At 47.2% G+C, this 24,487-nt stretch overlaps 2 protein-coding genes across 3 annotated transcripts; one reads left to right on the top strand and one right to left on the bottom strand.

Annotated features, from left to right (window-relative positions):
- The first annotated feature begins 2,172 nt into the window (after nucleotides 1-2,172).
- Nucleotides 2,173-24,487, top strand: LOC135804717 (OTU domain-containing protein 5-like). Of its 2 annotated transcripts, none has more exons than XM_065318660.1 (9): nucleotides 2,173-2,787; nucleotides 3,099-3,192; nucleotides 13,983-14,047; nucleotides 14,895-15,051; nucleotides 15,964-16,112; nucleotides 17,396-17,458; nucleotides 17,801-17,914; nucleotides 21,695-22,394; nucleotides 23,185-24,487. In XM_065318660.1, the coding sequence occupies exons 1-9, from the start codon at nucleotides 2,482-2,484 to the stop codon at nucleotides 23,289-23,291; spliced, it is 1,755 nt and encodes a 584-aa protein (XP_065174732.1). In that variant the 5' UTR covers nucleotides 2,173-2,481; the 3' UTR covers nucleotides 23,292-24,487. The 2 variants fall into 2 exon arrangements, with proteins under 2 accessions (XP_065174732.1, XP_065174731.1); XM_065318659.1 differs by having other exon boundaries at nucleotides 2,174-2,787; nucleotides 17,801-17,953.
- On the bottom strand, nucleotides 6,422-8,774 carry LOC135806742 (E3 SUMO-protein ligase ZBED1-like). Its single transcript, XM_065320967.1, has one exon. It carries the CDS (start codon nucleotides 8,772-8,774, stop codon nucleotides 6,723-6,725), a length of 2,052 nt encoding a protein of 683 aa, XP_065177039.1. The 3' UTR covers nucleotides 6,422-6,722.

Below are 24,487 nucleotides of genomic sequence, written 5' to 3'. Positions count from 1 at the left end.
GTCGGCAGAGTGATCCCGTCGACTCCAGAACGCGCGTGCTCGGCCGAGTCAGCGCCTTCCTAGGAAACATTTCCATCAGTTCCCACAACATGCACGATGAGCTAAGTAACAAAGCATAGCGTAGGGCCCTGAGCTTCCAAGCTCTCTCGTTTGGTGTTTGTTTGTTTGTTTGTGTCACGCCTGGCGCTATCCCGTATCTGTCCCGTACTGTACCGTACCAGCAAAGACAGCTGGCCACAATACTTTTGTTTGTTTGTGCCATCGACATGCCTGGCGCTATCCCGTACCTGTCCCGTACCATCAAGAGAATGAATATAATTATATGCGAAGTGTATGGGGGAATGCATTCAGTGCAGTACATTTTGTGTGGATTTGTGTGCGAGGCCGAGATCCCACTAGCAGGCTGGCTGGGCCGCCTGTCGACCAGCCCGGGAATCGCATGTAGGCCGATAGCATAATAATTATAACGTATATACAGTCATGTAGATGTATAGCAGGGAGTCATTATGTAAACGACTCCCTGCTGTATGGGGAGATTTTCTGGAAAGAAATACAAAGTAGGGAGACGAGTAAATGCAATCAGAATGGATGTTAGTTGCCGTCAGTATAATAATAATGAGAAGAAGAAGAACGCCCGTGAGGCAGAGTCAGCGCCGGTCCCAGGAAACGTCAGGACAGACATCCCGTCGACTCCAGAACGCCCGTGATCGGCAGAGTCAGCGCCGGTCCCAGGAAACGTCAGGACAGACATCTCGTCGACTCCAGAACGCCCGTGATCGGCAGAGTCAGCGCCGGTCCCAGGAAACGTCAGGACAGACATCCCGTCGACTCCAGAACGCCCGTGATCGGCAGAGTCAGCGCCGGTCCCATAGCTATGCAGAAAACGTTACTTCAGTATCTCATTGAAACGTTTTTGCAATACAATCATGTAGCTTATCAAAGGAAAAAGCATTTCCATCAGTTCTAACAACATGCACGATGAGCTAGGCAACAAAGCATAGCGCAGGGCCCTGAGCTTCCAAGCTCTCTCGTTTATCAAGAGTGCATAAACAGTTGTTTTTATGGACTCTTGTCTTGATTATAATAATGTACCGTATTTCCACAAATAGTGGGCCGGTCTACTATTTTTTCAACCTCGCCCTAACCCGGCCTTATAATCGAGGACGGTCTTGTATTCGAGGACGGTCTTTTATTCTTTCAACCCAGTTTGACCCTGGTCTTCTATTGGCCACACAGTTTTACCCCCGTTCTTCCATTTTCTTCTACACAGTTTGAGCACGGTCTTCTATTTTTTTCCCACAGTTTGAGCACGGTCTTCCATTTTTAACACAAGAACTCATTAATTTTAGTAGGTCCGGTCTTCTAATCGGAGACGGTCTTTTATTTTTTCAATCGCCCCCTGCCCCGGCCTTGTACAATTGTATACAAGGAAGGCGTTGTATACGAGCTTTTATTTGCGGAAATACGGTAGTTGTGTTGATTCTTCACAAAAAAAAAAAAAATTCACGGTTCTTCACAAATGACGTGTTATTTTGCCCGTACATGTACATGTACGTACAAGAGGTTTTATGTCAGACTCAGAGTCTCTCAGAAAGAAAGTACTTTCCCTGTTGAGGTTGATGGCCGTGCTCATTTACAATGTATACCATGTTCTCATAATTTCTGCTTTTCGTGTCATTCTTGCTTCTTGTGTTTGTTTGTTCTCCTCTAGTTCTCTTATGTTCGCGGAGAAGGCGGAGAGCCGGAACACAGAACCTCTTATTTTTAATTTTTTTTAATTACTTACTTTTTTACCAGGCGTGGGCCATCCCCGGCCCCTGATCATAGGTGCCAAACATTTTTAGTATAATTACTCAATCAATAAATTTGTACAAGTTGTAAAAAAAAGAAAGAAAGTACTTTACCCTCCGTAAGTGATTATCATAATGATGTCATTGCTAATGCTCAAAACGTCATGCGTCACTTGACGATCGTAGGATCGATCAGAGATCGAGAATCATCACACTGCACACCAGGGAGTCGTGGTATTTGACGACTCCCTGCTGCACACACTGTGCATGCTTTCTGCCTACTGAGTCTACACACTGTATGCACGTGTACACGTCTTTGGGATGATCATGGATTATGTATGTCTGCAACAAAGACTGACAATGCACGTAGAATGGCTCACCACTTGTATTTTTGTAATCCAGACAACAATACATTGTTCCTCGAGAAACCTTACTTGTTGTTCACATAGTCGCCGATGGATGTGATAGTCGTTTCGGCTCAGTCAAACAGGACTTCTAGATTCATATAATTATCTTGTGATTTTTAGTGCCATTTGCAAGTAGCAGTTTGGAAAGGAAAGTTGAGTGCTTCCCGTCTCCAGTGGAAAACTTATTGAATGTGAATTTCGCCTTACTTGCATGGTTACTTGCATGGTCGTGGAAGTGCACCGATGATAATATTGTAGTTCCTGAAAAGCTACGTGAAGGAGGGATGACAATCAAACCCGTTGCACCTGACCAGAGGAGTTCATCTGAGGACTCAAGCGATGGCGACGCCAGTGTTCCACCACCTAGCCGACAGCCGTTTCATCGACTAGCTTCTCAGGACAGTGATACATGTAGCCACTCCTTGGAGGCTGAGAAATGCACAAGGCAGAAGCGCAGGGCGAAGAATCGCGTGAAGCGACCATCCCCAAGTCAGTCCCAAGCGATGGCGAGTACCATGCAAAGGGGTGCCGAGGCTTCTGGCTATAACAGCTCAGACGAACGAGAGGGCAGAGTTCTGATATCTAATGAAGTAAGGCAGTAAACTATTCTTTGTGATGGTCTGTGTGCACACCACAACGAATAGTTTTTGTTGTTGTTCTGGGTCGTGCCAGGGTCTGTTACTAAGTTACTTTGTTGGCGCAAGGCAAGGTTACCTGTGTTCACGTAGTTGAGTTCGGGTGATGTACATACACATGATATTCAAGTGGATAGGGCTTGTCCTTGTGTACACCATCTTGTATTAATTTTAGATAATTGTATGGATATTTTGGACATGCACTGCATGCAAAATTGATGGGGCAAAATTGCAAATCAGTTATCTTCGTGTTTGGTGTTTCACAGAAAGAGAAGCAATTTGAGCAGCTTCTCTTGAAGGAACTTGGATTTGTCATTAGAAAGATGCGCGAAGATGGTGCTTGTTTATTTCGTGCTGTAGGTAAGTACACTTGCTGGCACTGAAGGCCTACTTGTTTTATTGCGTGCGGCGGTACTGTCCATGTAGCTCAGGAGACTTTGCTCGCGTGCGAGTGCACATGAAAACACGAGAAGCTGCATGAGAATCTACACTTCACACAACTGTATAATATTACATGTATATAATTATGGCAATAAAAACTGCTTTATGGCAGTTTTCTAAAAACGTTATTGTGTTCTAGTCCATGGACCCCGTCTAAAAAGTAAGAAATTAACAAAATGTGATAGCTGAAAAATAAAATTTCACACAAAACCTCACAATAATCACAACACTTGAAGATCTTAGTTTTAAGCTAAAGTACTGCTTTCAACACTTTTTTAGTCTGACACTTGTACTGCGCCAACGTGCATGCATATGAAAGAGGACCACGAGGGGAAAAGGTCATCTTGCTTTTCATCCCATGTGTGATTATTGTGAGGTTTTGTGTGAAATTTTAATTTTCGGCTATCACATTTCGTTAATTTCTTACTTTTTAGACGGGGTCCATGGACTAGAACACAATAACTTTTTTAGAAAACTGCCATAAACCAGTTTTTATTGCTATAATTTCTTTTGTTTTTTATGTCTGTAAGGAATGCCGTAAATGATGGCCTCTATCTACATAGTCTCAGTACACATTGATGTGGAAGCCTTGTGCACGTCCAGTGTAACAAGTTCCAATCAATCTGTCCGAATCATACATGCATCCCCAAGGTCCCAGCATGGAGGTTATAATCATGCATATACGCAGTCACGTATCACACTGAGGAGAGGATTAAGGCCGATTCACAATACAACTTCTTGCGACGCGACATGCGACGAGCTGCGACAGCGACACACGGTTCACAATATTCTTCATGTTTGTTGCGACATCCGGATATCCTCATGCACACGTAGTACTATGCACGCACCCAGGGTCGAAACCGTACTCCATTTGTGTATTTCGCATGTCGCAAAAGTCTAACGTTCTTCAACTTCTGCGACAGGTACCTTGCGACAGCTCGCGACAGGCAGTTTCTTGTCGCAAATCGCGTGTCGCGTCGCAGAAAGTTGTATTGTGAATCGCCCTTAAGGTGGCAGGCTACCTTCGGCGCCAGCCGATAACATACATGCATTCAAATGTCTGTAACATTGGCATCCCTCATTATTTTTGCACCAAATTTTCTACACATGCTGGTCAGATAATAAAGAACACTTGAACAACCACCACACATGCATTTCGACTTGGAGAACAGTATGCTGGACACACCAAACAAGAATATCGCAAAAATGCGGTCAACAAATTTTTGGTACAAGTTTTCTGCAAGGATTTTAGCAATAGCCAGATACTTATGTTACATAATGAGTGTTCTTGCTCAATACTAGATGCTCACGAAGAGATTTATGCTTCTAGATGTAAAGAATCTGGCTGACACACACATAAAGAAATCACGTAAAGAACGCGCCGTTGGTCCAATTATCTTTCTGTGCCCATACGTCAGTAGATGTGACAAAATCTTCAAAAGTAGAGACGCGAGCACCTTGCAAATTTGACGTAGATATATAGTTTACTGGATTTGGACATACCAAACTGGAGATATGGTGTACCAAAGGTCACATGGTACCCCCAAAAAGGGCAACTTTTAGCACTCAAAAACCACCAGGACAGTACGTAACGCCTTCCGTCTCTTTGGCCTTGTCTGCATAACCCTTTTTGATGGCACGCCTCTTCTTCCTGGCACTCTTCTGGTCTTCTGAGGACTTCCTTCTGGCATGGTACCTGCTTTCAGAATTGAATTTTTGCAGGAAGGCAGCTGATGAAGGGGTCTGCTCACAACCCATCGCAGCGAGCACATCGCCAAGCTTCTCGTGTCCATCATTGTAGATGAGAACCGCAAGATGCACAGCTGTTTCCACTGTGGGCTTGCCGCAGAAAGACTCCTTCGGGCACAAGCCCCAGATCATGCCATTCAGACTCTCGTTGACGTTTTGCGTGGCCGATCTAGCACACCGTTGTAGTAGGTTCTTCTCCGTCAGTCGTTGGTACACGGGCTTCAGCTCATCCATGACCGCCTTCGGCAAGGAATCATGATGCTCGTAGGCTTTCCCTGACCCAGCCTTATCTCGCTGCCAGCCACACCACGAGTTGAGGCCTGGTGGACAGAACTCGTGTCTGGGCTTTTCATCTGTTGAGCAACTGTGGCAGAGTGATGCCCAGATGGCCCTGGCTATTTCTGAAACACTACCTGCATGCGACTTGATAGCATCACCGTAATAATGTTGCAGCGAATCGATCCTCTTCTCTGTCAACCGGCCTCGTCCCCCAATTGGCTTGCCATCACTGAGTTTCTTGGTACCAAGACGCTGGCGAAGATCTGGAAGGTTTTTTCCCAGTCGCTTTCGAACATGTCCAATGCACTCTTCTTTCTCGATCATCACGTCACCGTACGGCTTCTGTTCAGTCACAGCAAGAAATCCCTTCGAATCACCATCGCCAATGTAGGATGTGTAGCGAAGGCCATTGAGAGCCTCAGATCGATTCCAAATCTTCACTACTGCTGCAGTCTCCATGGCTGGCGATGAGACATTGGTGTTGATGTCGCAGCTGTCAGCATGTGCAGCCTTCCAGGTGGCAAACTCCGCTGCCGTGACTGTCTTCGTGTCGCGTTTGTTGTCCCAAACCTTCCAATGGTTGCAATGCTTCGATAACACCTCCACATCCACCACCTTGAGTGTGTCGTACGCAATTACTGTTTGGACACCAAACACAGAAGAGTACCCACGCCGCATCCATGTGCCGTCAGTGCTTACGGCCACGTGTGACGGATGGTCAGATCCACTTGCTTGCCGCATAGCCAGTAACTCTGCAGCATGGTGCCGCATGCTATTTGTCCCAACTTCAACTGCTGCATCATGCAATGCTGAACAGTGAGACTGGAACGACCGTCCGTACATGGGCTCAGGCATATCCATGATGGCACAGAACATCCTCAGTGCTTCTCTTCCCTTGCCAATCATCCGCATGGCCATTGCTGAACGTCTGTTCACATCATAACATCGCATTGGTGTATGTTTTTCATAGGGATGAAACGATCATCCATTTTCTCTTATCGAGTATCGTTTATTTTTAACGATCGAGTTATCATAAAACGAGTATGCTGGCAATTGCTGGATATATATGATATATCAAAATTTAGCTGATCTCCGGAACATAATGATAATGTATGAAGGACTGATGTACACAGTAACGTACTGTAAGTAACTCAGTAACTGCGTTGTAATTTTTGTGGAATATATAGCACCCATTTTGTTTATCCAGGGGATGGCTCACGCCTGGCATGAAGAAAAGACAGATAGAGAATAGAACGAAAAACTGCGTTGTAATAGTAAACAGTTTCACCGGAGACAAGAATGCGATAAAACTAAGAAGCATCTGAAGCACACATTTCAGGCTCTTCAAAATACTTATTACGCTAATGCTAGCAGACGAACAACACAACGATATCATTGTTCAATGTCACGACGTGTCCTCTTTACTCATCGGCATCCTCGGCATCTTCGCTGGAGCTGGAGTCTGACACATCCAACACTGGGAACGGAGGTGAGTAGCTGCCGCCAATTTCCTCATCATCACTATCTGCAACCTGGCTGACAGCGGAGAGTACTGAAGTGGCCTTGGTAGCGGAAGCTAGGGACGACTGGTAGGCTGATGACCTGGTACCACGGAGCATCTTATTCATGTTGAGGAAAATGACTGCATCTACATGGGCTGGACTGAGCCTGCACCTCAGCTTGTTGACCAGCAATCCCGCCGACGAGAATACTCGTTCCGAAGGAACGGACGTTGCTGAGGCTGACAGGTAGCGTCTTGCTACTTCAGCAACATGGGGAAAGCGATGGTGATTAACCTTCCACCAAGCCAAGGGATTCATGTCGAGATCCTTGCTCTCCTCCATGAAAAACAGCTCGAGCTCTCTGTCCATGGCAGCCTTCAGATCAGTAGCGGAGGATGTGACTTTGGCAGGCGGACCAAGGAGTCGGCTCAGGCCTGTCAGCTTAGGCTTCTTCGGAGCTGGCTCAACAGACTCATCCTCAGCCGGTCTCAGACTGACATCTTTCTTTTGCAGGTGTACAAGTTCAGAGATGGTTCGCTTTGTTGCTTCTGCTTTGTCATCATCTAGAAAGGACAGGTGATGGAACCGTGGATCCAACGCAGAACAAAGAAGAGGGAGAGAAGACGGAGTAGGTTGGAAGGCATCCTGGAACTTCCGCTCAAGTTCTGACGTCAGCACTGTCGCAACCCGACGGCAAGCAGCCGAGGAAGACTCTGTAGCAGCTGCAGAGACTGTCTGGTGCAAATGCGAGATTATCGGCATTAGCAGACTCAGGGTGACGTATGCCTGCCCACTGATGACAGTGGTGGCGACTTCAAATGGCTCCAACAAACACGTTAGCTCCTCTGCCAACTTCCATTGGCTGTCCCTCAAGAGCAATTCGCGGTCGGCCTTCTTCGGAGTTAGCTTGTCGTCGCAGAGCACAGCAGTCAGAGCAACTCTCAGATCAACGAGGCGGCGCAACATATAATATGAGCTATTCCAGCGGGTAGCTACGTCCTGGATTACTCTAACAGGCTGCTTCGACGAATCAAGTTGCAGCTGCTTGTTGGTCAAAGCTTCTGTTGCAAGGCAAGAATGCTTGAAGTGCCCTACAAGACGGCGACTTCTTGCCAGGAGAGATGCCAACTCCTTCGCATCCAGAGCGTGACGGATCGCTGTCTGAAGCCGATGCGCCATACATACATGGCTGGTCCACTCATTGCGTTCATTCAGCATTCGTGCAGCAGCAACCATATTACGCGCTTCATCATGGCAGATAGACAACACCACTCCATCTTGGATACCGAAATCCAGCACTACCCTGTCAGTGAAGTCGGCGAGTTTGATACCAGTGTGACTTCCCTCGAATAGTCCTGTCTCCAGCACCCCGCTGGAGAGTTCCCAGTCGGAGTTAATAAAGTGCACGGTATGGGTGATGAATGACTGCGTCGCAGTTGAGGACCACCCATCAGTCGTGAGGGACACACCAGCCGCTCCTTCTGTCTTCAGCAGCTCGACCAATTCCTGCTTGCAAGACTTGTGGCGTTTGTCCAGCAAGCCAGCTAAGTAGGTCCTTGACGGCACTGAGTACGATGGCTCACAGACTTGCATTAGCTGAATAAATCCTGCATCAGTTACCATCGACAGAGGACGAATCGAGTCGACAATCCAGTCCAAGATATAGTCCGTTATCAGTCCAGCTCGGTTCTTGTCGCATGGCCTCTTTTGGTCGCTACGGAAGAACGTCGACACTGGCTTAGTTCCTACTGCCGTTTTGTTCGCCTCTTCACTCTGCTTCCCACCAACAACTTCGATGTACTGGGCCTTGTGGTGCGTCTTCAAATGATTGAACAAGTTTGTGGTACCGCTCTGACGCGCGAGCTTCCCACTGCACTGTTTACAAACAACGGACGACGGGCCGTTTTCTTCAAAGTACGCCCACACCGGAGATCGTTTCACACGCGATATCTTCGGCGGCGTGGCTGCCATCACGCACGAAACAGGATACACCAACTACTGAACTGCTGATACTTGTCCACGACAAACTACTCGAAAAGAACTGCATCGAAAACTACCGAAGTGAAAGGAAGAACACACAATGACGCATACAAGCACATTATGTGCATGCACCACATCGATGTCGAAGCACTGCACTGCGCTGGTCTCTTTGAAACATGGTAAAAACGCGCTCAGTGTCCTTCCTGCATGGTCATCGGGCGCGTCGACTATGTCCTACACAGTTTGTTTTACTGCATGCAGTGTAGACCTACGCACCGGATCCCAAAAGTACGAAGGTGACAGGAAAATGTGTGAACTTTGTCACCTTGGTTGACTCGCGCGGACCGCGATTGACGATTGTGCTGAAGTAAGTATAGTTGACCATGCAGACAGTGCCACCTACGGCGCTGGCCTACTTCAAGTAGGCAGTACTACCGTAGACTGCATGCAGCACCCAGGTCATACGCGGGTGCACTTAAATGAACCGTCGATCTGCGTGTAACTGTCATGTAGCAATGCATACATGCACATGTACTGCATACTCGATAACAGCATAACGAGTAGCGATCACAGAGATAACGAGTAAGCTCCGAGTAATCGGTATAATCGTTTCATCCCTAGTTTTTCAGCAAGGCGGCCCTCAAATACATGCCCACAGTGATCGCAGGTAAGCTCAAGAATTGGGGCTAGGCCATATCGAGTCGACTCGTGGACGAGCAATGACCCAGTCTTGCAGTTGGCACAGACACATGATGAGCCAAGAAGACGTGTCAGGGATGGCAAGTGGACGATTCTGCTACCACTGTTGTGCTCGTCCGAACTGTCATCATCATCATCATCATCATCATCATCATCATCATCATCATCATCATCATGAGAAAAGCCTCTTTTACGGGCAAAGCAAATGTATATCATTACAATATGTAAAGTGAACAGGGGAAATCAACACAAAACCAACCGGAAAATGATGAAACACAAAAGCAGTCAAGGAAGTAAATCAATACAAAAACAAGCAATGAACACAGAGTAATAAAAGGGGAAAAAACCAAAATAGCATTATATTAAGTTGAGGCCAAAGGCAGCACCCTACTCCGCCTGGCGGCACTGGGCCAGAAATGAGTTCGGCTGTCGCCTCTTGCCGTACGAACCGCGGCAACCGCGGAAGCAGGTGACTGCCCATCGCAGCAAGCAGAAAGACAAACGGGTGCGTAGTATGCCCATTACTAGTGGGTACTTCAGTTCAGTATGGCGCTCAACAAACATCATCATCATCATCATCATCATCATCAGACTCGTCGCTGGACATAACCTCATCGCTTGAATCACCAGTACAAGAATCAGATGCCACGGAAGATTGATTTGCAACATCCTCAGATGCTGCGACGAATACGTCCAAATCACCATCTTCAGTTGTGGGCTCTTCACGAGCCAAGACAGTCCTTTTCCGCGGGGGAAGGCACTTCTTTGGCCTGCTGAGAACCCTGCTCTTGCGTTTGTTACCCATGGCAGATGATCCACCACGGCTTACGTCTCCAGCAATGTCAAAACTGACAAGGCTTGATGAAACAAAGCTACAACAATTATTTGCTTTGCTGACACTTCGCTGACAAAATTTATTTTGATGTCAGCTGACTGTCTACCACGCGTACGTCATGAAGGGCAGCCATTTTGGAAATGATTGCCACGGCAACGGATCACAGAGGAGGCCCGCTAGCTCGCGTCAAAAAATTAGAGCGCTACGATCGAAATTGATGAAAATAGCGCAAAAATGACTTTGGTGAAAATTTTAATTGTTTTTTGCAATTTCATGCAATTTATTTCATATTCAATTTTGTAATTGTCGCACTTACAATCCACTATAACTCCGGAGCCACTGGACCGATTGACCCAAAATTTTAAATTCTAATGCTTTGTGGCTACCCCAATCAGAAAAGTATCACAGTTAACCCTTTATGGACGGATTACTAGCACAGTACGCACCAGAATTACAAAATGTCAGTACAATTTTCAACTTTACCATGTCAAAACTTTGGTGTCCTTCACTTGATTTTCACAATCAAGGGCTCATTGGAAAGCTCTTGACGAGAGCTACGCCAGGGTACCAATCTCCATTATCCAGCCGCCACAAATCAGGCGCGGTAACACAGCAAAGTCGTCTCCAAGCCTGATATGCAAGCAAATTCGTCCCATCAACGCCATTCCACTCTCCTTCATCGCAGAACGCTCAAATCTGTTTGAGACGATTCAAACTTCAGCCGGCTACGTCATTATCATGTGCTCAGTCGCTCAAAGAGCACACGAAAAGGGGTTTTCCCCCAAAATGGCGAAATGATCGATCAAAAATTTGAATTTGCCGAGGTAAGAATACGGCGTGCGATATCTCTGGCGTCCGACATCGTAACTCTTCGGCGATTGTTGCATTGGACAGCTTGGAGTTTCCGCTACCACGTAGACCCTTCGATTGTGGAATTTGCTCAAGAAACGATGGAGTTACGAAGATTTTACCGCCTGCAGACTTTCGATCTTATTAGATCGAAACTCGTACAGTCCGTCCACAAAGGGTTAACCTCAAATCAAAAATTCGATTTTAATTATTTTATTTCCATATAATTATAGTATCAAACAAATTTCCCACGGCCGCGGCCTCGCCGCCGACTCCCGTAGGATATATATTGAATAACCCTGTAAGAACACAGGAAAGAAGAACAGAAGAATAGCAATATTCAATGAGTAATTGCAACTAGTGATAATTTGACCATAGTTACCTTACAAACAAGGGAACACAGCACATTGAACATGAATACACGTGTGCACTTGCATGATCTTCAGTCTCGACAACAGCATATAAATGTGGCAAGCTACGTTTGGGCCTGGTTTAAATCTGGTTTCGGAAATTTTCATGCTGTCCGCAGATTGAGCATACTAATGTATATATACAACAGAACAACAAGGACAATCAAGGCTTGTTTGCTGCTACTTTAAGTTTCATGCTTACGCAATCATCAGGCAACAAGATGTTGCCTGATGATTGCGTAAGCATGAAACTTAAAGTAGCAGCAAACAAGCCTTGATTGTCCTTGTTGTTCTGTTGTGTATTACGCTCTGCCTTTGTGGTGTTGAGCACTGTCAAGCACTCTGGGTACATCCTTCAGTAATGTATATATATATAACGTCGCCGCCGGATTCCTGAGGCTCATTGACCGGCATTTCAGAAACAGCGAGCTAAAAAAGATATTCAATCACAACAACGTCAAAGTTAGCTACTCCTGCCTCCCCAACGTCGCAGCCAAAATCAGCAGCCACAACAAACAACACCTCACGGAAAAAAGCCCAGAAAAACCATGTAACTGCAGGGAAAAAACGGAATGTCCGCTGGATGGCCACTGCCAAGCCACACAAATCGTCTATGAAGCCACCGTAGCCTGCCAGGAGGAACAAAAGGTGTACATCGGCTCGGCAGACACAACATTCAAACTCCGGTACAACAATCACACTATGTCTTTCCGACACGAGAAACACCGAAAAAAGACCGCACTGTCGGAACACCTGTGGCAGAAGAAGGAAAGCAAGGAAGAGTACCACCTTACCTGGCAGATCAAAGACAGGACCAGCTCCTACAACCCTGCAACAAAAAGATGCAAACTCTGCACAACTGAAAAGGCCAGAATCCTAATTGCTGATAAGACCCTGGCACTGAACAAGAGGAGCGAAGTCGTCGCAAAGTGCAGGCACGCAAACAAGTTCCGACTTGTGAACTTCCAAGGAGTCACATAGAATGACCAATACGCCAAATGCAACGCCCTGCCTACGTATGAGCATCGCGTGAACAGCCTGCACACTCTGCCAATTCATACACCATACCCAACACCATATCCAACACATGCACACAGTACAAGTACAGAGCCCTAAACATTGCCACCTGAAGCCTGCTTTTTTTTAGCACGGAATATTCTCACCCCTAACTTAGTGCCTTCTTTCGCGCTTGCTGTGTGACTGGGTATATAACCTGTAGTGATCTAGTTGCCCTGTATCAATTTGTTTCTATTGCCTGATGATTGATTCATTTCATGAAACTCAGAGTTGCAAAGAACGATGATATATCTCTGGTGAGGACCTGATCGTGCAGTGTGTATTGGCTCTAGTACCCCCGTACTATTGAGCACTATTCGCGTCGGACGGGATCACCCCTACTGATATATATATATATATATATGTACATCAGAGTACAGAGGAACAGCACATGTATAACTTGTAATGTATTATACAAGCAGGCATCTTGCGGTTGCTGCTGCGGAGGCTTTTGCGGTTGTTGCTGCGGAGGCTCTTGCAGTTGCTGCTGCGGAGGCTCTTGCGGTTGCTCTTGCGGTTCCTGCTGCGGAGGCTCTTGCGGTTGCTGGTGAATGGGTTGCTGCTGCCGCTGAGGAGATTCTTGCGGGAGTGGATACTGCTGACGTTGATGTTGGTGAAGCCGCTCCTGCTGTTGAGGCTCATGGAGAAGGAGATTCCGTTCCTCTACCTCTATAATTGCCTCAACCTGCGCTGCTGTGGTCAACTCGTGCTCTTGCGGTTGCTGCTGCGGAGGCTCTTGCTGTTGAGGCTCATGGTCCGATGGAGAAGGAGATTCCGTTCCTCTACCTCTATAATTGTCTCAACCTGCGCTGCCGTGATCAACTCTGCTGAAGTATAGCATAAAGAAGAACATTAAACCATGAATTTGAGTTTGAAGTGGGAAAGTAATTGTTGGACGCAATGCTGGACACCTTCCAGGTCAATAGCGAACGCTTAACATTTGTCCGAATATGAATAAAGAGGCAATCTCCAGGAGTCTGCAAGAAGGATTTATTCGAATAAAATCAGCACATATTTTTCGTATTGGCCTTCCACCCAAAATCAGCACACTTTTCGTAAATGATAGTCAACACAAGCAAATGAATCAAAGGGAATCAAAGGGAACTGGTCAACTCACCTGTCATTGAGTAATAACATGAAACTCGGATACAAGACCATGGGTGTTATGCGGAGTTGGTGATATATGTAGCCACATACACACAGCTCGGCCCTATGTAGGTTATGGTAGGTTTGTCGGACCAGTTCAGACAGCTTTGCCTAACGGTACATGCACATGTCTGTCTTTGTGTGTGTGTGTGTGTGTGTGTGTGTGTGTGTGTGTGTGTGTGTGTGTGTATGTGTGTTTATCAGCGGAGCAAGTGTACGGTGATCAGGAGTTCCATGGCTCAGTCAGAAAATGCTGCATGGACTATATTGTAGGTTTCTTGTCTCCTTGCTCTCTCTCTCTCTCTCTCTCTCTCTCTCTCTCTCTCTCTTTCTCGCTCTCTCTCTCTCTCTTTCTCTCTCTCTCTCTCTCTCTCTCTCTCTCTCTCTCTCTCTCTCTCTCTCTCTCTCTCTCTCTCTCTCTCTCTCTCTCTCTCTCTCTCTCTCTCTCTCTCTCTCTCTCTCTCTCTCTCTCTCTCTCTCTCTCTCTCTCTCTCTCATATTTCAAGGGACACCTGACGTGCTCGCCAGCATGCTTGGCGTTTATCCAAGAGCACCTATTTGTTCGTGTACAGTAGGCACTGATGTATATAATACTTCAGGGCTGAAACAAGTTGGTTTTGAGCTACATAGTCCCCGCTTGTGATACGGCCGTCGTTATTCTATATGCACGTGGTCATGATTTACTGGCATATATTGATGATTGGGTCCATGCAGCACCATATTGATATTGCCTATGGGTTGTGTGGAAATGATCAATGACATGCTCCCCATGCATCTTGCTGTGTATACAGTACTGTGCAGGATTTCTAGCTGTTTCGTACAGCTTTCTGTAGATCTGTTTTCCTTCTGTGCGTGACCTGTTGGGTCGTTGCGCTTGTTTGCTTGTGGATATATGCTGATGCGTGTGTGTTTGTGTGTGTGGGTGTGGGTGGGTGGGTATGGCACTGTGTGTGGGTGTGGGTGGGTGGGTATGGCACTGTGTGTGGGTGTGGGTGGGTGGGTATGGCACTGTGTGTGGGTGTGGGTGGGTGGGTATGGCACTGTGTGTGGGTGTGTGGGGGTGTTTGCTGGCATGCGACACGTGCACTGCTTGTGCCTTTCCGTCTGATTACGCAGTTGCAGAATGCGGATCACTTTTCCCAGTACCTAACCGAGGACGTGCGGCAGTATGTGAGACGGAAGAGTGAGGCGAGCTGCTTTGGCAACAACATTGAGATCCAGGCGATGTCTGAGTTGTTCAGTCGATCAATAGAAGTGTATCAATATGAGGCTGGTAAGCTGAGCACAGATTGCCAAAGTAGGGGCTTGAAAGGGTAACGTTACTGTCTCGGTAAAAAGAGTAAAATTACGAATTAGGGCTCCGTTTGGATCGCGCATGGACATTTGTATGGGTGGGCACATGTCTGAAACTGTTCGTCTAGCGCCTGGGTACAACCGGGCGCCCCGGCAATCTAAGGTGCTGTGGGTCATTGGTAGGTCACCAACCATACAAACATATAGCAAGTATAGATATCCTTTACCTCTTACCTGCCTTGGATCCATACAGACCTAGTGGAAGAATGGAGCTGGCATGGTGCAACTCAACTCGAATTTCAACCAACGACTTTTATGACTTCTTTGTAAGGAGCCATTCGGCATTACCGATAATTGTCACGGAACGAAAAAGTTTAGTTATGACCCTCACCCACCCGTCCACTACCCTGAACGAAAAAAATGGACTTGACAGCTGAAATTGATTGGTGTTTCAGCTATCAATATTGTTCAAAACGAAACTCCTCGACCCACCCACCCATAAACTCCGCTTCGTGTAAAAGATCGACAATTACGAACGGCCCCTTAGAGAGCTCTACCTTCATGACCACCGGGGTATTGCTACTATTGAGCACTGCCTTGAGCAGTTGAAGTCACCTACTGTGTTTTGTGAATGTTTATATGGGTGTACTGTTTTCCATTTCAGTTTGTAGCTGTCTGCATGACTACATGTGCCTGTGTGCCGTGGCTTCCTATTTACCTCTGCATGTAAATGTGTGTGTCTGTGTGTGCGTGCGTGTGTGTGTGTGTGTGTGTGTGTGTGTGTGTGTGTGTGTGTGTGCGTGCGTGCGCATGTGTGCGCATGTGTATGTGTATGTGCATGTGGTATCCTCTTTTTTGATCAAACTACCCCATTGCAACTCTGCGCCCACAGCACCGATTAACATCTTTCAAAGTGTCTACCATCAACAGAACGCACCGATTCGCATCAGCTACCATTACAACAGCCACTACAATGCCGTCATCGATCCGGCCAACCCATCCTTTGGTGTTGGTTTAGGCCTAGCAGGCTTGGAGCCGGGGGTAAGGGCGCGTTCAGACTGGCGTAAATAGCACTGCATGTTCCGTCTTTTCTTTTTATTTCAGCCTCTACTCTTTCTGCTTTTTGAGTTTTGACTTCTAGACTGCCAACTTCTTCCATCATGCCGAAATCTTTGTTCGACTCAGCAATGGAGAGGGATCTCATGGAGCTGCACGTGGTGATTTTTGCGGGCTCTGCAGGCAAAACGTTGACTGCAAATGAGAAGCATACTCATCGTATTCTTTCCGTCGACAAGTACAAGCAAAAGCACAATGATCCAGTATCTCAACAGACTGAATTAGTTTATTTTGATGTCCAACTCAACCTGAGCCAAATCAAATTTTCCAATGTCGATTGATTATTTAAAAAGCTTGTCAAAGCTTGTAAAAGTACGACATGCACTCGCCATCCAGCGGGAGACACGTGCAGTGTGATTGCGATTCCCGGGATTACGCTGCAGCATACCGGCGCGGCTGTTCACGCCAGTCTGAACGCGCCCTAAGTGCTTGTTAGGCGGCGGTGCGTACATTGCAAACACACCGACCTACACTATTGTGACTGGAATCAAGCTGTGCCTTGATCTCAAACTTGGCGGCACCGTATAGTATGTACTTGACGTACTACCTGTATGTACAGGGCCGGCGGAACCGGTGCGGCAGGTGCGGCCAAAGCCGCACCAATAATAATGGAAATTCTGAAAATCCGTCCTACGTGTTTTCACGCCTAAAAGGTATGGGGTATCCCACACCTGCATAAGACTACATGTACGATACAGGTTGGTGCGTGGACAATGTACGACGCATATAAATTGTATTACCGGTATGTTCTTCTCAAAAGTGCTTATTCTTGTCAAATATAATCTGTGATTTTTGAAGCAATAAAATATGGGCTATTTGGAGCCTTTTTCCAAAAAAAATGTCACGGGGGGAGGGCCCCCGGACCCCCCCCCCCCCCCCCTTTGTGCGGCTGCACCAATGTTGAATACCTTCCGACGCCCCTGATGTTTGTACTATGTATTGGTACATTTCCGAATTAGCAGTCACAAAATGTGCGCGCTTGACTGCAGAGTTTGTGTTTAGTGTTCACGCTGTATGAGTTGTATCTAACAGGTATGCTGGGGTAGCGACAGCACCTCTCCCTGTACTGTCAGTTGTGTATCTTGTGTGATGGATATGATCCACTTTCCAAGCAGAGTGTGAACGTCGGTAAGCGATTCTAGTTTTGTACGGTAGCTTGCTGACGGGTTTGGCGTTTTTGTTGTTCTGTTGGTTCCTGCTGTTGCCAGCTGGCAGATCGAAGCTTACTGAAGGATGCGTATGCTGCATCGGAGCAGCACGAGTTAGAAGAGGTAAAGAGTTCCAGTTAGGCATGTTTATACATACTTAGTGAACTATGGCAGTTTGACCTGTAAACCTGTGCACTGAAATGAGGCAGAGCACTGAGTAGCAGTCAACTCACTCAACTCAGTGGAGAAGAGTTTCTAGTGATTGAGTACGTGTAGGGACTAACGACCCAATCGCAACCCGTACCCACTGCACAGTCACCAACACCGGCATATACAGCACATGGTACTAGTAAGTGTGCGTGCCTGTGTGCATGCCTGTGTGCATACCTGTGTGCATGCGTGCTTGCATGTGCGTGTGTGCGTTTGTGTGTCTGCGTGCGTGCATATTTGTTGGCTGCATTGCAGACGATGCTACGTAACCAAATGAAAGCCAGCGACTGGGAGGCCACTGCCTATGAGATGGAGCAGCAAGTAAAGGACATGTCGTATCGGGAGCTATTCCAGGACCGAGGAGATAAGGTAGCGGATGGTGCCAGACGCAAGCGTCGACGCTCATCGGTATGTGTCGGTGCCCAATGCTCGATGCTTTGGACTGTCGTATACCAATGAGCCTTCTGCTTTGCGCTGCAAGAGCTGGCAATATCCCTTGTATGCCTCTGTGTCTCCATGTGTTTGGAACCAAACGCAGAGATTGCCGTGCTCTATGCGTGTGAACTCAAAATGCTTTGGCGGTTGGAACAGAAATCTTCCAATCTGGGGACTTTAGGAAAAGAAAAAAATATTGGACCGCCCTTTACGGATTGCACATACTTTTATCGATCACTATTAGAGAGGTTCCGCATAACGTAATTACGTTAGTAAAAAACGTAGTGGATCTACGGAAAGTCTTACGTAAACTGCATGCGCATCTGTGTTCCGCCATACGGAGTTTTCAAATCACGTAGCTGCCCTTGGCAACTCCGAACGCGGCAGTGTACGACCAGATCGACCTGGGGAGAGAGTCATAAATTTGTACCCCAATCCACTTACGGACCAGCTACGTTATCAGAGCCCTATCTACGTACTCTACGTAGACAACTTTCCGTAAGTGGAGTGCAAACTCGCGAATTCACGGGTTTTCCCCGCCCACTAACGTAAAGTTGCTCAACTTTACGTAGTGCGGAACCTCTCTATTGATGGATAAATTCTACACTTTTCAAATAATATCAAACTATCGTAACTAACACTTGGTCAATTCTCAGTCGTTTGGAGAGAGCGAAATATGTAGGAAGAAGAGAAAACTCTCAGCTGTCATCTCGAACAATCGCCGAAGCTATAGGTTGAACGGTGAGTGAGTTACGGCGCGCGTAACTTTCGTCACAGTCAATCGACGCTCAGGGCCGCGATGCGTGACTTAACGGCCGGGATTTTCCCTGAACTCGTGGACTGTTGGCAAGGATACACTCATTCAAATTCAAACAGTGGTTTCCGCGAGTGCCTACAAAAATATTCTGCTTCATACGAGCAAGGAAAGTGAAATGGCAGATGGAGATCGATCTAGAGCGCGAGCCCTGCGCTGAAACGCCTTCGCTGGCTTGCAGCGCTGGTCCAGCGCATCTCGTGGACTCAGGTTTAGGCTCATAGTGCTCCTCTCGTCAGGGGCTTTCCAGGACGCCTAAGATGATGACACATGTCCCAGGGAAACCAAAGTTACATCCTATTCAAGGTACTGGAAAATTTCGGTGGAGATATATTTTCGGTATATTAAACTTCGGTACAGGTATTTTTTTACCTAAAATAAAACCCGACGTAAAATTCAACAATGCCATGTCACACAGTGTACAAAATGCTTTTTTGGGGTCTGGAAAACTGGGTTTACCGAAATTTTCGCGCCACCTAACCGTTGACTTTGGAAAATACCAAAAATATTACACCACCGAAAATTCCCGGTTTTACAGTAAAGAATTTGAGGGCACAATTCTCCACATACATTGAGTCCAGTCAATAAAGGGTTAAAGCTTATGAGCACAATCGTACACGCTTTGTGTCGGATCGGGACCCGACCGGGCGCACCTGCCATGAATTGTGGTCCCCGACTTACGATGTACTGTCGTGGACATGGAAATCCGGTTGATTGACCGGGGCCGGCGCCCTCAGCACGTACAGAACGCTGCGTGCAGCACACATGACATGTTGATCCGATGCGACTAGCGCGCTGCAGCGCATACAATGCGTGTGTGTACCGCTTATCCACGGCTGCATGGCCAGCGCTCTGGAGCCGCTAGACGTGCGACCAGATTTCCATGTCCACAACAGTACATTGCGACCCTCTCCTATCCTGGCGCCTTTGGGCCCGAAGAGTGTTCCTTCTTGCAAGGGCATCTTTTTTTGTTGTTGTAAGGGGTCGTCCACAAATATCGATATTTTTTTAGAGAAGATATTCGTTCGTTTGGGGGAGGGGGTTGGGGCCCTGTTCGTCTCTTCTTTGCAGAAAAAATATCGAACTCTATCTATGGACGGGCACTGTTCTAACATGTAGTTTGGTTGGGGCCCTGTTCGTCTCTTCTTTGCAGAAAAAATATCGAACTCTATCTATGGACGGGCACTGTTCTAACATGTAGTTTATGACCTACACAAAGTGAAAGTCAACCTCGTGAACATAGCCATGGCAAGGTTGTGCGACCGTGGCAACGTAAACCTAGGTGTATGGTGAAATTAGAGTTGCAGCTGGTCACGTTTCATGAGGAAATTGCACTTCGTTACAAATATCGATCCTTGGCATTAACATGTGTATGTTTGTTTTGAGGGGGGAGGGAGGGGAGGGGGTCTGGGGAGAAATGAACAAATATCGTCTTGAAAAAATATCGATATTTACGGACGGCCCCTAAAACGATCATGATAATCTCCCTACACTGTGGTGTAGTGGCTTAGCTCACATCCAGCACTGCCAGTGGAAAATAATTTACGCTCAAGAGCTGACACCTGTGCTCCAGAGGCAATACTTGTACTTTGCAATGGGCAATCTTTCTCGTGGTGCGGTAAGCCGCACGGTTGCATACACGGCTGCATGTACGCAGTTGTGTTGTACCTTGCTACAATGCATGTGCGTGCAGTACAATCCTCGAGTTTCCTGTCGAAATCGGAAAAGTTCCTTTTCGGACGGAGAGTGAATTTCGGACTGTTTCCTATATAGCCAAGCCAAGGAATATACTTGATGATCGTCCTTTATTTCAGAAAAAAACTGGAGGACGGGCGGATTTTTTAATAATTTTTTTATGCATTATTGCTTGATCACTGAGGGTGTGTTTGGTTGGTACGATCTAAAACAGGATCGAGCAGCTGGTGCATATGGAGCAGCCTCATGCCAACCAAACAGCACTCCGGAAACAGAGCACATTTTTGTGAAAAGTGTGCCAAACTTGGTTGTGTTCTTCAAAATGTGTACAAGTTTGGAACCGAAATCGATGTTCCCGTCAGGTTTCACTGTGAAAAAGTGAAACTGCTCGGTCTCCGTACGTACAGACTAGACCTCCGAAAGTAAATAAAATTTCCCGGGCGGCCCCCAAATTTGGGGCGGGAGGGGGACCATCATCAAGTATATTCTTTGGCTTGGCCTAAATTGGACGGCTTTAGCACTGGAAGCTTGCGATGTTTCTACTTTAGTGTTGGGTTTGTTGCCAACGGGCTCGGCTGCTTGAAAAGTTGAAGACGTAATGTAGCTACCACCTGTGTTGGTTTCAGGGTTCATATACTTTATATTTGAAGTATACATACCTGTTAACCATGGACTACTTCTGGCTAGGATTAACTCTTGTGTAGTCATGGTGCTAGTGAAGCGTATATCAGATCCACTCTGATTTAGCCACCCACACTAGTAGCAAGTAGTACCTTCACTGGTGGCAGGGGTAACTGCAGTTGGATCCCGGGACGGATACCCTGATGCCGTCAATCCTTTTTCTGCACCTTGTCCTCACCCACTTACTGTGTTGCGGTGAGCCCATAAGTGGGATCATTTTCCAAGTCCACCCAAAGTTTGGGGATTTCAGGGGGTGTTGGCTGTTAGGCGGTTCAATAGCCAATTGAGTCATTTTTCCAAGATTCCTTTTGAATCTCTCTCCCCTCTCCCGGGAGACCCACTTGACCAGTTTTGGCAGTGAGCAAGTACAAGTTACAAGTGATGGGTCTGGTTTGAGCTCACTTTGCCATTGTTTTCGCGTCCCCCCCCCCCCCCCCCACCCACACACACCCACACACTGCTTCTTGTGAAGACGTTGCCTTTTCTGAGTTCAAGTCACAACTGTTTGTTGCTGTCTACTACAGCCGCGCACATCTCCTGCTGGCTTATCGGATGATGAGAGCTACAGTCCATCCAAACGGCCGTCACCTCCCAGCTCACCGGTCACGTCGCTGCAGTCACTGCAGTTCGTCCAGAAGCATCAGATTGCACTGCGGCGCATACGCAATGAGAACCTGCTAGGCATGGGCGCAGCACGGCCTACAGACCGCTCCGTTGCGCCGTCGGCTGGTGGCCAGCCGTTAGCGACTGCACGCACGTCGCTAAGTGCTGCTGCTGCTTCGCGTGCGCAGTCATCGTGCCGAGCATCTAGTGTCGTCAGCCCACGACAGTCTCCTTCTCCTCCGCGCCGCGCGTCGCAAAGTCTCCATCAGCCTGCCTGCTGTTCTGTGTCGCCGTTCTTGGCAGGTGCACCCACCCCAGCTCCTACTACTGTTGCTGCAACTTCTTCTGCTTTTGTTGGTAGCAGTAGCAGCAGTGGTGTTTCATTTGGGACACTGTCAGCACCTGGCACTGCTCCAGTTGTTGCTTCGACTTCAGGGAGCAGCACATCAGTAGGATTGGCGGTCTCGTCTCACTCTGCCCAGCAGTCACGAGCATCGGCGACTGTGCTAGCATCCTCAGCGTCGTCTGTGTCAGCGCCACGATCACCATCTCTACTCGAGCAACGGGATGCCATGGTTGCGGCAGACCTAGTCACTGCAGAGCTACTGGGTGCTAGTAACGGTCAGTGCTTTCTTTCTGCTTTCTTGCTGTCTAGAGTTGTGTGGTTCGGCTAGTATTCTATCTGTGTGTGTGTGTGTGTGTGTGTGTGTGTGTGTGTGTATGTGTGGTGTGTGGTGTGTGCGATTCGGCTACATCTGGACATGTACCTCAAAGTGCTAGCACACTCCACACTACAATTGCGGACACCCAAGGGACTGAGGCCAAAATGTCCTCAATTTACAGGTGTCCTGAATTCTCTGTTGCACCCATCACCATACAATATGTATGTCATTTTGTTCGTTGCAATGAGCGCAAGCATCATTATACATTCTCCAGTGTGTTTGATGTACAGTGTAATACTGTACTCGCGATCGCGATAAGTCGCACACCCTGTCTTGAAAACAAATGGGTGACTTATCGTGAGTGCGGGACTTATCGTGAGTGCGGGACTTATCGTGAGTGCGGGACTTTATCGTGAGTGCGGGACTTACATGCTAGTATCCGTATACGAAAGTGAATGTCGTCCAAATTGCTAAAGTGCACGACTTATCGCAAGTACGTGCCTTAAAAGTGCGTGACTTATCGCCAGTAGACTGTACATGAGCATGATTCCACGCAGATTGCCACATGCATGTAGTGTAGAAAAATGTACATGCAACGATGTGCTCTGCTCCACGTAAACCACAGCATCTGCCAGCATTTTGTGGCGTAATTTGTTAATGTACCGCTGTTCAGTTTTAAAAAAAAGAAGTAAACAGTGGTAAAAGAACAAATTATGACTTTTCCCTCTTGTCTTGATGCGTTCTCTCAGCTGTTGACAGTCTGGATGAGGCTAGTATTCTGGCTAGTGTTATCGCCGCATCGCAACAGGAATACTTTGACCAACTCCGGGCACGGGGCTCATCACCAGACAAGTAATATGTTGCGTGCGTGAAAGCAGTGGCAAACTAAGCCTACCCAGTGAGTGCAGGACACTCACCTTCACCGACCGGAGCAGTACTGCGACCAGACTTCCGCAAGTACGCCGTGTCTTGTGTTGCTTTTTGTAAACCTGACGGCCACGTGTGCACATGTCTGTGGGTGTGGATGCTGTGCTGATATCCAGCATTTCCCCACATTACTGCCAGCACCGCCGTCTTGTTTCTAAAGAGGTTTGTGGCCAGTAGCATGTACCGTAGCTTCTCTGCAAAAGCCGCAGTTGTATATACCTGTGTAAATATCATAACAGTCATTCCTCCCTTTTCACAGGTACCCTGGACCATATCTGCTGCCCTGGCGTGTTTGGAATATTTTTAAACAAATAATCTAAGCGGCCCCTCGTCGTATTTTTTGGCCTACTCAGCGCAACATGCAATAGTTGATAACGATTAGTCTGCTTTTATCTGCTCTCCACTTCTCTTGCTGATGCTGCTTCTGATGGCTGTGGTGCTTGCTTGTGCTGCGGCCATCATCCCTGCTCATGCTGCCGCTGCCGTCCAGTGCAGCTGTTTGCCACCACCCAGTGTGTGCGTGCATGTGTGCTTGTGTGTGTGTGTGTGCTTGTGTGTCTGTGTGTGTCTGTGTGTGTCTGTGTGTGTCTGTGTGTGTCTGTGTGTGTGTGTGTCTGTGTGTGTGTGTGTGTGTGTGCATGTGTGTGTATGCGTGCGCGCGTGCGTGCAGCACAGTGTTTTGCTTCACCTTGTCGAGTTTCATATACGCCGCTTTAAGCCAGTCCAATACCCACCTATTTTGATTTATTCTCTCTTTACAACACAGCTTATCCCAGCCTCAGCTCGAATAGCTGCTGTGTGTTGGTAGTTCGCGCAGCGTTGTGATCGATTGCCATCGTCGCGCACTTTCCATGTAGGTCCTTGTAACAAGTGTCTCCTGCATAATGCTATTAATGGTGTTTTTTACTCTCCGTTTTATTCATCCGTGTTTGTACCATTGTGTTGTTGATCTTGGTGTTTCGATAGTGCTTGTTAGTGCAGTACGATCATGCAATAGTTGTGTACATTGCTCACGATCCCGGTGTAGAGCATCCTATCATTAATATAAAGAAGGCGCTGGAATGTGCTACAAACGCAGTCATACTCCGTCAGTGTTGAGTTTTTTCAAACACTTTTTATACTGTA

Source organism: Sycon ciliatum, chromosome 1, assembly GCF_964019385.1.
Source record: "Sycon ciliatum chromosome 1, ocSycCili1.1, whole genome shotgun sequence".
NCBI classification, from domain to species: Eukaryota; Metazoa; Porifera; class Calcarea; order Leucosolenida; family Sycettidae; genus Sycon; species Sycon ciliatum.
The sequence above is the reverse complement of the archived record's forward strand: the minus strand, read 5'-3'. Positions and strand labels throughout refer to the sequence as shown.

Bases quoted from the DNA above. Each gene is read 5' to 3' on its own strand.
- LOC135804717 (XM_065318659.1), top strand. From the start codon at position 2,482: ATGACAATCAAACCCGTTGCACCTGACCAGAGGAGTTCATCTGAGGAC. The intron at 14,048-14,894 runs GTAGGTTTCTTG...CTGATTACGCAG, and splicing joins AATGCTGCATGGACTATATT to TTGCAGAATGCGGATCACTT. The intron at 22,395-23,184 runs GTCAGTGCTTTC...GCGTTCTCTCAG, and splicing joins GCTACTGGGTGCTAGTAACG to CTGTTGACAGTCTGGATGAG.
- LOC135806742 (XM_065320967.1), bottom strand. From the start codon at position 8,774: ATGGCAGCCACGCCGCCGAAGATATCGCGTGTGAAACGATCTCCGGTG.